Source organism: Oncorhynchus clarkii, chromosome 25 (genome assembly GCF_045791955.1).
Source record: "Oncorhynchus clarkii lewisi isolate Uvic-CL-2024 chromosome 25, UVic_Ocla_1.0, whole genome shotgun sequence".
NCBI classification, from domain to species: Eukaryota; Metazoa; Chordata; class Actinopteri; order Salmoniformes; family Salmonidae; genus Oncorhynchus; species Oncorhynchus clarkii.
Window position 1 is genome coordinate 41,656,915 of NC_092171.1, and position 16,243 is coordinate 41,673,157.

At 43.3% G+C, this 16,243-nt stretch overlaps 1 protein-coding gene across 1 annotated transcript in view; it reads left to right on the forward strand.

Moving 5' to 3' along the window:
- The window catches only part of LOC139383836 (mitogen-activated protein kinase kinase kinase kinase 5-like), a 151,613-nt gene that overhangs the window by 71,657 nt on the left and 63,713 nt on the right, over window positions 1-16,243 (forward strand). Inside the window, exons 15-16 of the mRNA XM_071128413.1 lie at window positions 13,053-13,111; window positions 14,363-14,430. Of these exons, the coding sequence (XP_070984514.1) occupies window positions 13,053-13,111; window positions 14,363-14,430 (127 nt within the window). The remainder of the gene's footprint in view (window positions 1-13,052; window positions 13,112-14,362; window positions 14,431-16,243) is intronic.

Sequence of the window (16,243 nt, forward strand, 5' to 3'; positions counted from 1 at the left end):
TATTAGTTACACATGAGGTAAGGTGTGTTTTACTGCCAAAAACAATAAGTTGTTTGGGTGTTTTTCTGCATATAGTTTTAATGTCATATAAAGCGCTGGGAATAGTCAGGGGACCTCACGATACGATATGTATTGAATAGTCAGGGACCTCACCACACGATATGTATTGAATAGTCAGGGACCTCACCATACGATATGTATTGAATAGTCAGGGACCTCACGATACGATATGTATTGAATAGTCAGGGACCTCATGATACGATATGTATTGAATAGCCAGGGACCTCACGATATGTATTGAATAGTCAGGGACCTCATGATACGATATGTATTGAATAGCCAGGGACCTCACGATATGTATTGAATAGTCAGGGACCTCACGATACGATATGTATTGAATAGTCAGGGACCTCACCACACGATATGTATTGAATAGTCAGGGACCTCACGATACGATATGTATTGAATAGTCAGGGACCTCACCATACGATATGTATTGAATAGTCAGGGGACCTCACGATACGATATGTATTGAATAGTCAGGGACCTCATGATACGATATGTATTGAATAGCCAGGGACCTCACGATATGTATTGAATAGTCAGGGACCTCACAATACGATATGTATTGAATAGTCAGGGGACCTCACGATACGATATGTATTGAATAGTCAGGGACCTCACCATAGGATATGTATTGAATAGCCAGGGACCTCACGATACAATATGTATTGAATAGTCAGGGGACCTCACGATACGATATGTATTGAATAGTCAGGGACCTCACGATACGATATGTATTGAATAGTCAGGGACCTCACGATACGATATGTATTGAATAGCCAGGGACCTCACGATACGATATGTATTGAATAGCCAGGGACCTCACGATACGATATGTATTGAATAGCCAGGGACCTCACGATACGATATGTATTGAATAGTCAGGGACCTCACCACACGATATGTATTGAATAGTCAGGGACCTCACGATACGATATGTATTGAATAGTCAGGGACCTCACGATACGATACGATATGTATTGAATAGTCAGGGACCTCACGATACGATATGTATTGAATAGTCAGGGACCTCACGATATGTATTGAATAGTCAGGGACCTCACGATATGATATGTATTGAATAGTCAGGGACCTCACAATACGATATGTATTGACTAGTCAGGGACCTCACGATACGATATGTATTGAATAGCCAGGGACCTCACGATACGATATGTATTGAATAGTCAGGGACCTCACAATACGATATGTATTGAATAGTCAGGGACCTCACAATATGTATTGAATAGTCAGGGACCTCACGATACGATATGTATTGAATAGCCAGGGACCTCACGATATGTATTGAATAGTCAGGGGACCTCACGATACGATATGTATTGAATAGTCAGGGACCTCACAATACGATATGTATTGAATAGTCAGGGACCTCACGATATGTATTGAATAGTCAGGGACCTCACGATACGATATGTATTGAATAGCCAGGGACCTCACGATATGTATTGAATAGTCAGGGGACCTCACGATACGATATGTATTGAATAGTCAGGGACCTCACGATACGATATGTATTGAATAGCCAGGGACCTCACGATATGTATTGAATAGTCAGGGACCTCATGATACGATATGTATTGAATAGTCAGGGACCTCACGATACGATATGTATTGAATAGTCAGGGACCTCACCATACGATACGATATGTATTGAATAGCCAGGGACCTCACGATATGTATTGAATAGTCAGGGACCTCACGATACGATATGTATTGAATAGTCAGGGACCTCACAATACGATATGTATTGAATAGTCAGGGACCTCACGATATGATATGTATTGAATAGTCAGGGACCTCACAATACGATATGTATTGACTAGTCAGGGACCTCACGATACGATATGTATTGAATAGCCAGGGACCTCACGATACGATATGTATTGAATAGTCAGGGACCTCACAATACGATATGTATTGAATAGTCAGGGACCTCACGATATGTATTGAATAGTCAGGGACCTCACGATACGATATGTATTGAATAGCCAGGGACCTCACGATATGTATTGAATAGTCAGGGGACCTCACGATACGATATGTATTGAATAGTCAGGGACCTCACAATACGATATGTATTGAATAGTCAGGGACCTCACGATATGTATTGAATAGTCAGGGACCTCACGATACGATATGTATTGAATAGCCAGGGACCTCACGATATGTATTGAATAGTCAGGGGACCTCACGATACGATATGTATTGAATAGTCAGGGACCTCACAATATGTATTGAATAGCCAGGGACCTCACGATATGTATTGAATAGTCAGGGACCTCACGATACGATATGTATTGAATAGTCAGGGACCTCACCATACGATACGATATGTATTGAATAGCCAGGGACCTCACGATATGTATTGAATAGTCAGGGACCTCACGATACGATATGTATTGAATAGTCAGGGACCTCACAATACGATATGTATTGAATAGTCAGGGACCTCACGATATGTATTGAATAGTCAGGGACCTCACGATACGATATGTATTGAATAGCCAGGGACCTCACGATATGTATTGAATAGTCAGGGGACCTCACGATACGATATGTATTGAATAGTCAGGGACCTCACGATACGATATGTATTGAATAGCCAGGGACCTCACGATATGTATTGAATAGTCAGGGACCTCACGATACGATATGTATTGAATAGTCAGGGGACCTCACGATACGATATGTATTGAATAGTCAGGGACCTCACGATATGATATGTATTGAATAGTCAGGGGACCTCACGATACGATATGTATTGAATAGTCAGGGACCTCACGATACGATATGTATTGAATAGTCAGGGACCTCACCATAGGATATGTATTGAATAGTCAGGGACCTCACCATACGATACGATATGTATTGAATAGCCAGGGACCTCACGATACGATATGTATTGAATAGTCAGGGACCTCACCATACGATATGTGTTGAATAGTCAGGGACCTCACGATACGATATGTATTGAATAGTCAGGGACCTCACGATACGATATGTATTGAATAGTCAGGAACCTCACGATACGATATGTACTGAATAGTCAGGGACCTCACGATACGATATGTATTGAATAGCCAGGGGACCTCACCATAGGATATGTACTGAACAACAAACCAAAACATCCAAATACCGTTATAAAGGGTAAAGGTAAAAAACCCAAATCGGTCCGTGCATCGATACCGATATATAGTAAAATACGGTATTCCGCCCAGCCCTATTCCCCCCCCCCATCACTTGACATGTAATAGTGCGTGTGTATACTTGTTGTTTTTTGATGGGTATTACCTCCACACCGGCGGTCACGAGTCATGAAGGCAGTCAAATTCCGTTTAGTTTAGTTACCGGTTTAGTCACAGTAATTAGGCTTCTCCAAGGTCTGATGCTGCTGATGGTCATTAGTAGCCTACCAAACTTGTTAACTACCTGGTACTCAGCACTCTATTGTCCCTCGAATCACTCTGACATCAATGTAAATGTAATGGAACATCTAATCAAACACTTCATGAGAGCCCATGAGCTCATGTTACGCAACATTTCTATAGGCTATGCAATCGTACGAGAAAACTGAGTGATGGCCTCTATTAAAAAGAGGAGGATCGGCTTTCTATAGGCTAGGCCTACTATATTTATTTCTCAACTTTCCTAATATTAAGCACATTGCTTCTCTTTACAACAGGAGTAGAGTCTTAACTGGTTGGCATGAAAATAAACCACGGGGAAAAGCGTCCTCCATTCGCTATTTAAGTGCACAGATGTATTTCTGGTCCCGCTGCCCCTGTTTCTGGCCAGGTGCATGATAATGGTCCATTTCTAAATCAAAACAAAGTTCACACATATATTATTTAGTATATGTAAAGACAAGATTATAATCAAGAATAGTCTTATGAGTGACAATATTAGCCCATCACTCGTGAATTGTATATTTTCACTTGTGAATGATGCCCAGTATTTAAAAAAAACTATGCCTTTTTTTTTTTTTCAACTATTTTGAATCATAGTCGCACATCTCATGTCGCCGAGCCCATAAGCCTGTATGTTTTAATAAGGTTTGTATCACAACTAAAGTGGCCAAATAACTTCTTAAAATGAAGCACATTAATCCACTTTACAAGGGAGTTTCCAGTTTGGGGAAGATCATTTTCACCACAAAAATGCACTTTTTATAATAAATCATTACATGCATAATTGCATTTGCGGTCACTTTTGATAATGGTGTTTCCCACTAATGGAACATTTGCCTTTATAGCCTACTGCCATGTGCGCATTGCTGCTCTTATAATGTGAAGAAATAGCCTGATAGTTTATCAACATTTCAAGCTAAATGTTCTGATCTGTTGCATCAGCCAAATTGCTTATAGAATCTTTTTTTTAATGCTAGTGGTTGAATTAATTTGGGATCTATCGCATCCCAGACTATGTTTGGAATATTTATTTCTCGCACATAATAGAATAGGTACTCTGGGGGATAATAGATTGATGGAGACTAGTGCTTTTGCTGTTCGCTAAGCCTACTCATCTTGTTGGCTGACGAGAAGTATCTTCAATATGCAGCTCGGAACTGGATAAGGATGTGCGCAGTTGCGTCCCCGACGTGTCCGTCTTCACTTGTAGCCTGTGAGAATGATCCGATCAAGTGATGGAGCGGGCAGCACCCCCACTGATTTTACATTACGGCCACACAAAGGCCGCTGGGAAATTCAAGGCATTATCAAGTGCTTGTCAAATTGTGAACGAGAGACTGATGAAGTGTGTACAGCCTGCACACACCAAAAAAAACAAAGCAGAGCTCATGCCTGTCAAGCGACTTTTTTTCAAATCCTCATTAGTCGCATCATGCAGCCTTACAATGTATTAAAAATCAAAACCGATAGTCTAATGTTTGTAGAACAACTGAAGTTACATGAATAACTTTAAATAAAATGCTCAACACAGACTAGCCGCATGTGCGCACTCCCTCAAATCGTTTGGAGAAAATATCCTTTCTATTTTATTCAGCTTGGTTCAGGTGTATTCTTCATACTATAAAATAATATAATGGAATTCTAAGCAAATCTTGTCTGCTAAATGAACTAGTGCAGCCGACAGCCATATGGCATAGCCAGATCAGGGCCCTAACACAAGGACAACTCAGAATATTCTGTTCTTTTGAAATAGACCACGTTTTCTTCATTATAGACATATCTAAAGTAATTAATGTATTTATTGTGATGGTGTAGACTATATTACATGGATTCATTGTGATGGTGTAGACTATATTACATGTATTTATTGTGATGGTGTAGACTATATTACATGGATTCATTGTGATGGTGTAGACTATATTACATGGATTTATTGTGATGGTGTAGACTATATTACATGGATTTATTGTGATGGTGTAGACTATATTACATGGATTCATTGTGATGGTGTAGACTATATTACATGGATTTATTGTGATGGTGTAGACTATATTACATGGATTCATTGTGATGGTGTAGACTATATTACATGGATTTATTGTGATGGTGTAGACTATATTACATGGATTTATTGTGATGGTGTAGACTATATTACATGGATTCATTGTGATGGTGTAGACTATATTACATGGATTTATTGTGATGGTGTAGACTATATTACATGGATTCATTGTGATGGTGTAGACTATATTACATGGATTCATTGTGATGGTGTAGACTATATTACATGGATTTATTGTGATGGTGTAGACTATATTACATGGATTTATTGTGATGGTGTAGACTATATTACATGGATTTATTGTGATGGTGTAGACTATATTACATGGATTCATTGTGATGGTGTAGACTATATTACATGGATTTATTGTGATGGTGTAGACTATATTACATGGATTTATTGTGATGGTGTAGACTATATTACATGGATTTATTGTGATGGTGTAGACTATATTACATGGATTTATTGTGATGGTGTAGACTATATTACATGGATTTATTGTGATGGTGTAGACTATATTACATGGATTTATTGTGATGGTGTAGACTATATTACATGGATTTATTGTGATGGTGTAGACTATATTACATGGATTCATTGTGAAGGTGTAGGCTATATTACATGGATTTATTGTGATGGTGTAGACTATATTACATGGATTTATTGTGATGGTGTAGACTATATTACATGGATTTATTGTGATGGTGTAGACTATATTACATGGATTTATTAGACTTTTTAAAATGTAGATGTTCCAAAGGTCAGCATCAGTGGCTGGTAGGATATGTGTGGAAGCCAGGAGATGCTAAATGTTAATTAACGGTCGATCACCGTGAGACCGACAGTTATTTGCTTGACAATCACTGGCTGACGTAACTTGTGACCGTCACAGCTCTAGTAATACTGACTTCTAGCTATGGTCTGTCTGTTTGTGTGTGTGCAGTTCAGACCCTGTTTGAGCTGTTTTGTGTTGTTGTCTGACGGCTGTGGTTGTTGTTGACCTGTCATCTGTTGTTGTTGACGAACTTGATGTTGTTTTGACGGTTGTATCTGACCTTTCCTCTACTCACCATGAAGCAGCAGAAAACGGGAATGATGCATCTCCAGGAAGTCCGTGCTCGAGCCCTGGCCCCCCTAACTATCCTGCTAGTTTCCATAGCTACCCTATCTACGCTACAGAGGAGACGGACAGGGCCGAGGACAGGGGGGACCCAGGTCAGTCAGAAACAGGAGTGAGATGATAGTGTGTGAGTTAGTTGTGAGATATAAGTGTAGTGTGATATCTCTGTTTGAGATAGTAGTGGGACTTCTCCGTCTTCCTGTCAGCAACACGTAGAAGTGGTGTAGAGTGCAGTGTTCGGACTGATATGGTTCTGAATTTCACTGTTTCAAATAGGAAAAGTAATTGCTCATCTGAAGATACTGGTTTCAGGTGCATGAGACATTTTTAATTATGACTTGAAAGAAAAAAGCCTGCGCAAAAAAAAAAATGAAGGCTGAGCTCATGCCTTTTTCAAGACGCTTTATTTTTCTTTCAAATAGTTGCATCGTGCAGCCTTACAATGCTTTACGGCCACACAAAGGTAATGCCGCCATCACATTCGAGGCATTATCAAGTGAATAAGTGACTGAAGTAGTGTGTTCAGCCTTCAGCAACAACAAAAAACTTAAGCTACTTTTTTTCCAAATCATCATCAGTTGCATCATGCGACTAATGATGAGCGGTTTAATTTCAACTTTACTGGTTGAAATGTGTGTGTTGGCCTGACTCATTCCAGTTTGCATCAGAAGCTCAGAGACATTGACGACAGTTCCTCATAGCGGTCATACTTTGGCTGTCTCTCAAATGGTAACCTATTCCCTAAAATACAGTGCTCTACTTTTCACCAGATTCCTATGATAGGGGTATACAGTAACGGTACACGTATTTGAAATTCAAAATCTTAACTGGCACATTTCAAACTGTCTTTTCGTGAGGCGCAAACCGGGAACTAGTTCTGTACGATGGCGAGTGGTAGGGTCGATGAAACCGACTCGAAGGATCCTTCGTCGTCATTTTACTGTTCGGGAACATTTTCGCTTCGCATTCGATTTACAACGACGATTGACAGAGTTGTGGATAAAACGTTAGCAGGATGTCGCAAACTGCTCAACGACAATAGCCTACGAAATGGCTTGTGTAGCTTGTCGTTGTCGTCATCAAAGCTGCACAACAGTTATAGAGCTTCCGTGTTTGTGGCAAAGCGAGTTAGGAGATTAAAAGTTAAAGGAGAACGATATGCTTCAACGACTTGAGACCGTACCCGAACCGTAACTGAACCGTAACTGAACCGTACCCGAACCGTAACTGAACCGTACCCAAACCGTAACTGAACCGTACCCGAACCGTAACTGAACCATACCCGAACCGTAACTGAACCGTAACTGAACCATTCCCAAACCGTAACTGAACCGTAACTGAACCGTACCCGAACCGTAACTGAACCGTACCCGAACCGTAACTGAACCGTACCCGAACCGTAACTGAACCGTACCCGAACCGTAACTGAACTGTACCCGAACCATACCCGAACCGTAACTGAACCGTACCCGAACCGTAACTGAACCGTACCCGAACCGTAACTGAACTGTACCCGAACCATACCCGAACCGTAACTGAACCGTACCCGAACCGTAACTGAACCGTACCCGAACCATACCCGAACCATACCGTACCCGAACCGTACCCGAACCGTAACTGAACCGTACCCGAACCGTAACTGAACCGTACCCGAACCGTACCTGAACTGTACCCGAACCGTACCTGAACCGTACCCGAACCGTAACTGAACCGTACCCGAACTGTAACTGAACTGTACCCGAACCGTAACTGAACTGTACCCGAACCGTAACTGAACTGTACCCGAACCGTAACTGAACTGTACCCGAACCGTAACTGAACTGTACCCGAACCGTAACTGAACCGTACCCGAACCGTACCCGAACCGTAACTGAACTGTGCCCGAACTGTACCCGAACCATAACTGAACCGTAACTGAACCGTAACTGAACCGTACCCGAACCGTAACTGAACCGTACCCGAACCGTAACTGAACCGTACCCGAACCGTAACTGAACCGTACCCGAACCGTAACTGAACCGTACCCGAACCCGTAACTGAACCGTACCCGAACCGTAACTGAACCGTACCCGAACCGTACCTGAACCGTACCCGAACCGTACCTGAACCGTACCCGAACCGTAACTGAACTGTACCCGAACCGTAACTGAACCGTACCCGAACCGTAACTGAACCGTACCCGAACCGTAACTGAACCGTACCCGAACCGTAACTGAACTGTACCCGAACCGTAACTGAACTGTACCCGAACCGTAACTGAACTGTACCCGAACCGTAACTGAACTGTACCCGAACCGTAACTGAGCCGTACCCGAACCGTAACTGAGCCGTACCCGAACCGTAACTGAGCCGTACCCGAACCGTAACTGAGCCGTACCCGAACCGTAACTGAGCCGTACCCGAACCGTAACTGAACTGTACCCGAACCGTAACTGAACTGTACCCGAACCGTAACTGAACTGTACCCGAACCGTAACTGAACCGTACCTGTACCGTACCTGAACCGTAACCCAAAACCACAATACGTACCGAACCGTGGGTTTGGTGAATTGTGAACACCTCTACTCGATAGGGAACAGGATACCACTTTAGATACGGCTTAGACTCAACACGTAGACAATACAGCAGAGTTTGGCTCTTTCTCTGTCAGGTGTCTTCATAGTATGTAACCTGCCTTACTGGTTTACGCAGTAGCTCAATAGACTCCTGTCTGTCTGTCTGTGTATCAGCAATGCAACGAAAGAGATGATTAGCTTCGTGGCAGGTTTCTGTCGCCCTTGACAGTGTCACGGCATGGAGCATGTTGCCCTGGGACATGTTGAATCCTGTCGTGTCTGGTTTGTTCTCGTCACCATCCCAGATGGCACCTTATTCCCTATATAGTGAGGAGTTCACTATGTAGTGAGGAGTTCACTATGTAGTGAGGAGTGCACTATGTCCCTATATAGTGAGGAGTGCACTATGTCCCTATATAGTGAGGAGTGCACTATGTCCCTATATAGTGAGGAGTGCACTATATCCCTATATAGTGAGGAGTGCACTATGTCCCTATGTAGTGAGGAGTGCACTATGTCCCTATGTAGTGAGGAGTGCACTATGTCCCTATGTAGTGAGGAGTGCACTATGTCCCTATGTAGTGAGGAGTGCACTATGTCCCTATGTAGTGAGGAGTGCACTATGTCCCTATGTAGTGAGGAGTGCACTATGTCCCTATGTAGTGAGGAGTGCACTATGTCCCTAAATAGTGAGGAGTGCACTATGTCCCTATGTAGTGAGGAGTGCACTATGTCCCTATGTAGTGAGGAGTGCACTATGTCCCTATGTAGTGAGGAGTGCACTAGTCCCTATATAGTGAGGAGTGCACTAGTCCCTATATAGTGAGGAGTGCACTATATCCCTATATAGTGAGGAGTGCACTATGTCCCTATGTAGTGAGGAGTGCACTATGTCCCTATGTAGTGAGGAGTGCACTATGTGGGGAATAGATTGCCATTTGGGATGCAGACGTTATCTCGTCCACCAATCCGCTCTCTCATTTAGCCTGTGGGCGGGTTTAGGGCAGACGCCATGTCTCAGGCCTAGTGACGAGAGGAATGTTTATAATACTGAACCACCTGTTGGTGCTCTGACAGCGTGTGTGTGTCACCATTTACTGCTAAGCTTACTACCATCATATCGTATGATGAATCAACATCTACAGCTTGATTTGTTCACAACGTCATCGTCAACAGAACTAAAGCCCGGTTCAAAATACTGGTGATAAAATGCGTGCTTCCTTGAAATACTGTTGTCACTGACTTTACATGACAAGGGGAGGGGAAAGCGTTGTCATGGAAGGAAGCATTAGAAAAGGGGTCTGTGTTATAAATGGCACCCTTTTCCTTAATCCCCGCCCCCCCTGAGGTTGATGTCCGTTCCCCTGCGGAAATCAAATCAGCATCATCCTAACAATCCCCCCCATACAAATCTGTCTGTTTTTAAGAGATGTCTGTTATGTTTTGCATTGGGTGCGTCTCAATCTGACTACTTGGTGAAAGGTGACAGAGCTAGAGCTTGGCCTCAACATACTTATCTGAAGCCCGTCCGTAACAGTTGAAAAAAATGTATATATGGGTACAGTTTAGTGCCAAATACATGAAAAGAAACAACAACTGATTGTTCAGATCTAGAACAAACACTTCAGAACAAACTTCCTTTGGATTTTTTGGGGGTGGAGGACTATCTGTTACATTTAATTGTTTATTTAACCTTTATTTAACTAGGCAAGTCAGTTAAGAACAAGCTATTATTTACAATGACGGCCTGCCAGGGGGGAACCGTGGGTTAACTGCCTTGTTAAGGGGCAGAACGACATATATATATATATTTTTTTTACCTTGTCAGCTCGGGGATTTGATCTTGCAACCTTTTTGGTGGTTACTGGCCCAACGCTCTAACCACTAGGCTACCTGCCACCCCACTACATGTAGTGAATTTGTTAACTGCTAATAGCAGTTAAAAAAATGTAAAAAATGTATAAAAAATGTTTTGTATTTTTTGGGGGATACTTCAAGGGGTCTTAATTCAAAAATTGACAAAATTACCCTTGGTATGGCCTTCTTAAAACAATTCCATATACAGTTGAAGTCAGAAGTTTACACACACTTAGGTTGGAGTCATTAAAACTTGTTTTTCAACCACTCCCCAAATTTCTTGTTAACAAACTATAGTTTTGGCAAGTCGGTTAGGACATCTACTTTGTGCATGACACAAATAATTTTTCTAACAATTTGTTTACAGACAGATTATTTCACTTATAATTCACTGTATCATAATTCCAGTGGGTCAATAGTTTACATACACTAAGTTGACTGTGCCTTTAAACAGCTTGGAAAATTCCAGAAAATGATGTCATGGCTTTAGAAGCTTCTGATAGGCTAATTGACATCATTTGAGTCAATTGGAGGTGTACCTGTGGATTTATTTCAAGGCCTACCTTCAAATTCAGTGCCTCTTTGCTTGACATCATGGGAAAATCAAAAGAAATCAGCCAAGACCTCAGGAAAAAAAAATTCTAGACCTCCACAAGTCTGGTTCATCCTTGGGAGCAATTTCCAAACGCCTGAAGGCACCACGTTCATCTGTACAAGCAATAGTACGCCACTATAAACACCATGGAACCACGTAGCTAGTCATACCGCTCAGGAAGGAGACGCATTCTGCCTCCTAGAGATGAACTTACTTTGGTGTGAAAAGTGCAAATCAATCCCAGAACAACAGAAAAGGACCCTGTGAAGATGCTGGAGGAAACCGGTACAAAAGTATCTATATCTACAGTAAAACGAGTCCTATATCGTCATAACCTGAAAGGCCGCTCAGCAAGGAAGAAGCCACTGCTCCAAAACCAGCATAAAAAAGCCAGACTACGGTTTGCAACTGCACATGGGGACAAAGATCGTACTTTTTGGAGAAATGTCCTCTGGTCTGATGAAACAAAAATAGAACTGTTTGGCCAAAATGACCATCGTTATGTTTGGAGGAAAAAGGGGGAGGCTTGCAAGCCAAAGATCACCATCCCAACCGTGAAGCACGGGGGTGGCAGCAGTGTGTTGTGGGGGTGCTTTGCTGCAGGAGGGACTGGTAAACTTCACAAAATAGATAGCAGCATGAGAAAGGACAATTATTGGATATATAGAAGCAACACTTCAAGACATCAGTCAGGAAGTTAACGCTTGGTCGCAAATGGGTCTTCCAAATGGACAATGACCCCATGTGTACTTCTAAAGTTGTGGCAAAATGGCTTAAGGACAACAAAGTCAAGGTATTGGAGTGGCCATCACAAAGCCCTGACCTCAATCCTATAGAAAATTTGTGGGCAGAACTGAAAAAGCGTGTGCGAGCAACGATTCCTACAAACCTGACTCTGTTACACCAGCTCTGTCAGGAGAAATGGGCCAAAATTCACCCAGCTTGTGGAACGCTACCAGAAACATTTGACCCAAGTTAAACAATTTAAAGGCAATGCTACCAAATACTAATTGAGTGTATGTAAACCTCTGACCCACTGAGAATGTGATGAAAGAAATAAAAGCTGAAATAAATCATTCTCACCCCCCCCCCCCCCCCCCCCCCCCCCCCCCCTTCCCCTTCCCCCAGCGTAGACAGTGCTTAGACTCTTATGGGTTTTAAATAGTGCACTACTTTGGACCAATACCCCAATGGGCCCTGGTCAAAGTAGTGCACTATATAGGGAATAGGGTGGGGTAACTTCACCCTACTCTGATGCATGAGGATATGGTTTGTTGTGATGGTTGAAGTGTTGGGTTCTGGCTCCCCCTACTGACTGGAGTGTGTAATGTCTCAATGCCACTTCATCATCCAGACTTTCTCTACTCCACAGTTGATAAAGTGAAGTTTGAACCTCCGCTGAGGAAGGAAACAGAGGCTCACATTGAAATGGTGAATATATTTCAAATTATGTATTTGCGAATACTGTTTATCAGCAATTTTTTTCTTATTTGAATTTATGTGTAATCTAGTGTAAAGTATGTTGGTCAGGAAGTGATTGTAAATATCCCCAAGTAAAAGTTTGCTTCCCAAATCGCACCCTATTCCCTATATAATACACCACTTTTGGTGTTTCCCCAAACTCGGTCCCCGGGACTCCAAGTTTGGGAACGTTTTTTTTGTCCCAACACAACACAGCTGATTCAAATTATCGAAGCTTGATGAATCAGCCGTGTAGTGCCAGGTGAATCAGCCGTGTAGTGCCAGGTGAGTCAGCCGTGTAGTGCCAGGTGGGTCAGCCGTGTAGTGCCATGTGGGTCAGCCGTGTAGTGCCAGGTGGGTCAGCCGTGTAGTGCCAGGTGGGTCAGCCGTGTAGTGCCAGGTGGGTCGGCCGTGTAGTGCCAGGTGGGTCGGCCGTGTAGTGCCAGGTGGGTCGGCCGTGTAGTGCCAGGTGGGTCGGCCGTGTAGTGCCAGGTGGGTCGGCCGTGTAGTGCCAGGTGGGTCGGCCGTGTAGTGCCAGGTGGGTCGGCCGTGTAGTGCCAGGTGGGTCGGCCGTGTAGTGCCAGGTGAGTCGGCCGTGTAGTGCCAGGTGGGTCGGCCGTGTAGTGCCAGGTGGGTCGGCCGTGTAGTGCCAGGTGGGTCGGCCGTGTAGTGCCAGGTGGGTCGGCCGTGTAGTGCCAGGTGGGTCGGCCGTGTAGTGCCAGGTGGGTCGGCCGTGTAGTGACAGGTGGGTCGGCCGTGTAGTGCCAGGTGGGTCGGCCGTGTAGTGACAGGTGGGTCGGCCGTGTAGTGCCAGGTGGGTCGGCCGTGTAGTGCCAGGTGGGTCGGCTGTGTAGTGCCAGGTCAATCGGCCGTGTAGTGCCAGGTCAATCGGCCGTGCAGTGCCAGGTCAATCGGCCGTGTAGTGCCAGGTGGGTCAGCCGTGTAGTGCCAGGTGGGTCAGCCATGTAGTGCTAGGGCAAAAAACAAAACGGTGTACGCCCTTGGAGTCCCCAGGACTAGGACATGAGGTTGCCATTTCAGACACAGCCTGATGTTGAAATACCCTCTGTATCACAAATGACACCCTATTCCCTAAATAGTGCACTACTTTTGACCAGAGCATTGCAGTCGTGCACTATATAGGTAATAGTTCCATTTGAGACACAGGCCTTGGTGGTAGTAACTAACATGTCTTGTTTGTTATTGCTGTGGTCTCTCCAGGACGTGACTAAACACAGCGACTTCCCCTCTCCCTGGAGCCCTTTCGCAGAGGGAGGCATCTCTACCAGGTGAGAACCATGGTAACCGTCGTCACGGGAACGACTCTGTTCCGTTCAAGGCTTCTGTTTTTTTTTGCTGGTTGGCCGGGCTGTCTCCTGTCTTGTCTTTTTTTTATGGTCCAGTGGGATTTCTGGGACAACTGAAATCCCTTGGATATACACCGTGGTTAAACAGGAGTTAAAGGGGTCTCTCCGCACTCAGAAATATGTCGCATGCATAGAGCATACTTTATTTTTTCGAAGCAAACTTTTATATGTCAGGACCCTTTTTTAAAATGTTTTCTTATCTAGACTCGCTGACTGGTTTTACGCACCAGTCAGACTTTTTTGTGGATCTCTATTGATTACACCGTGGTTACACAGGGTACAATGTCAGTAGTAACTCATCTGGAAATTATCTGCTCAAGCTTTCTATTTTTCAGGCATATTTCTGTCACCTAAGTGTTTTTTCGGCCCACCTTGGTCCAAACAATGTACTTTTTTTTAAATCTTAAAAAAAAATTGCAGTTTATACTTAACTTAAACCGTATATAAATTACACTATACAGTGCATTCGGAAAGTATTCAGGCCCTTTGACTTTCTCCACATTTTATTACGTTACAGCTTTATTTGAAAATGGATTTAAAAAAAAAAAAAATCCTCATCAATCTACACACAATACCCCATAATGACATCACAATACCCCATAATGACGTCACAATACCCCATAATGACGTCACAATAACCCATAATGACATCACAATAACCCATAATGACGTCACAATAACCCATAATGACATCACAATACCCCATAATGACATCACAATACCCCATAATGACATCACAATAACCCATAATGACATCACAATAACCCATAATGACATCACAATAACCCATAATGACGTCACAATAACCCATAATGACGTCACAATAACCCATAATGACATCACAATAACCCATAATGACATCACAATAACCCATAATGACATCACAATAACCCATAATGATGTCACAATAACCCATAATGACATCAAATACCCCTTAATGACATCACAATACCCCATAATGACATCACAATACCCCATAATGACATCACAATAACCCATAATGACATCAAATACCCCTTAATGACATCACAATACCCCATAATGACATCACAATACCCCATAATGACAAAGCAAAAACAGGTTTTTAGAAATGTTTAAGTTTATTACAATCAGAAAACTGAAATATCACATTTACATCAGTATTCAGACCCTTTACTCAGTACTTTGTTGAAGCACCTTTGGCAGCGATTACAGCCTCGAGTCTTCTTGGGTGTGACGCAACAAGCTTGGCACACCTGTATTTGGGGAGTTTCTCACATTCTTCTCTGCAGATCCTCTCAAGCTCTGTCAGGTTGGATTTTCAGGTCTCTCCAGAGATGTTCGATCAGGTTGAAGTCCGGGCTCTGGCTGGGCCACCCAAGGGCATTCAGAGACTTGTCTCGAAGCCACTCCTGCGTTGTCTTGGCTGTGTGCTTAGGGTCGTTGTCCCAGTCTGAGGTCCTGAGCGCTCTGGAGCAGTTTTTCATCAAGAATCTCTCTCTTGTGCTGACGTTCCAAACGTCAGCACAATAACTGTTGGTCGGGAGCTTCATGAAATGGGTTTCCATGACCGAGCAGCCGCACACAAGCCTAGGATCACCATGAGCAATGACAAGCATTGTCTGGAGGGGTTTAAAGCTTGCCGCAATTGGACGCTGGAGCAGTGAAAACTCTCTCTCTGGATTGATGAATCACGGTTCACCATCTGGCAGTCCGACGTATTAATCTGGGTTTGGTGGATACCAGGAGAACGCTA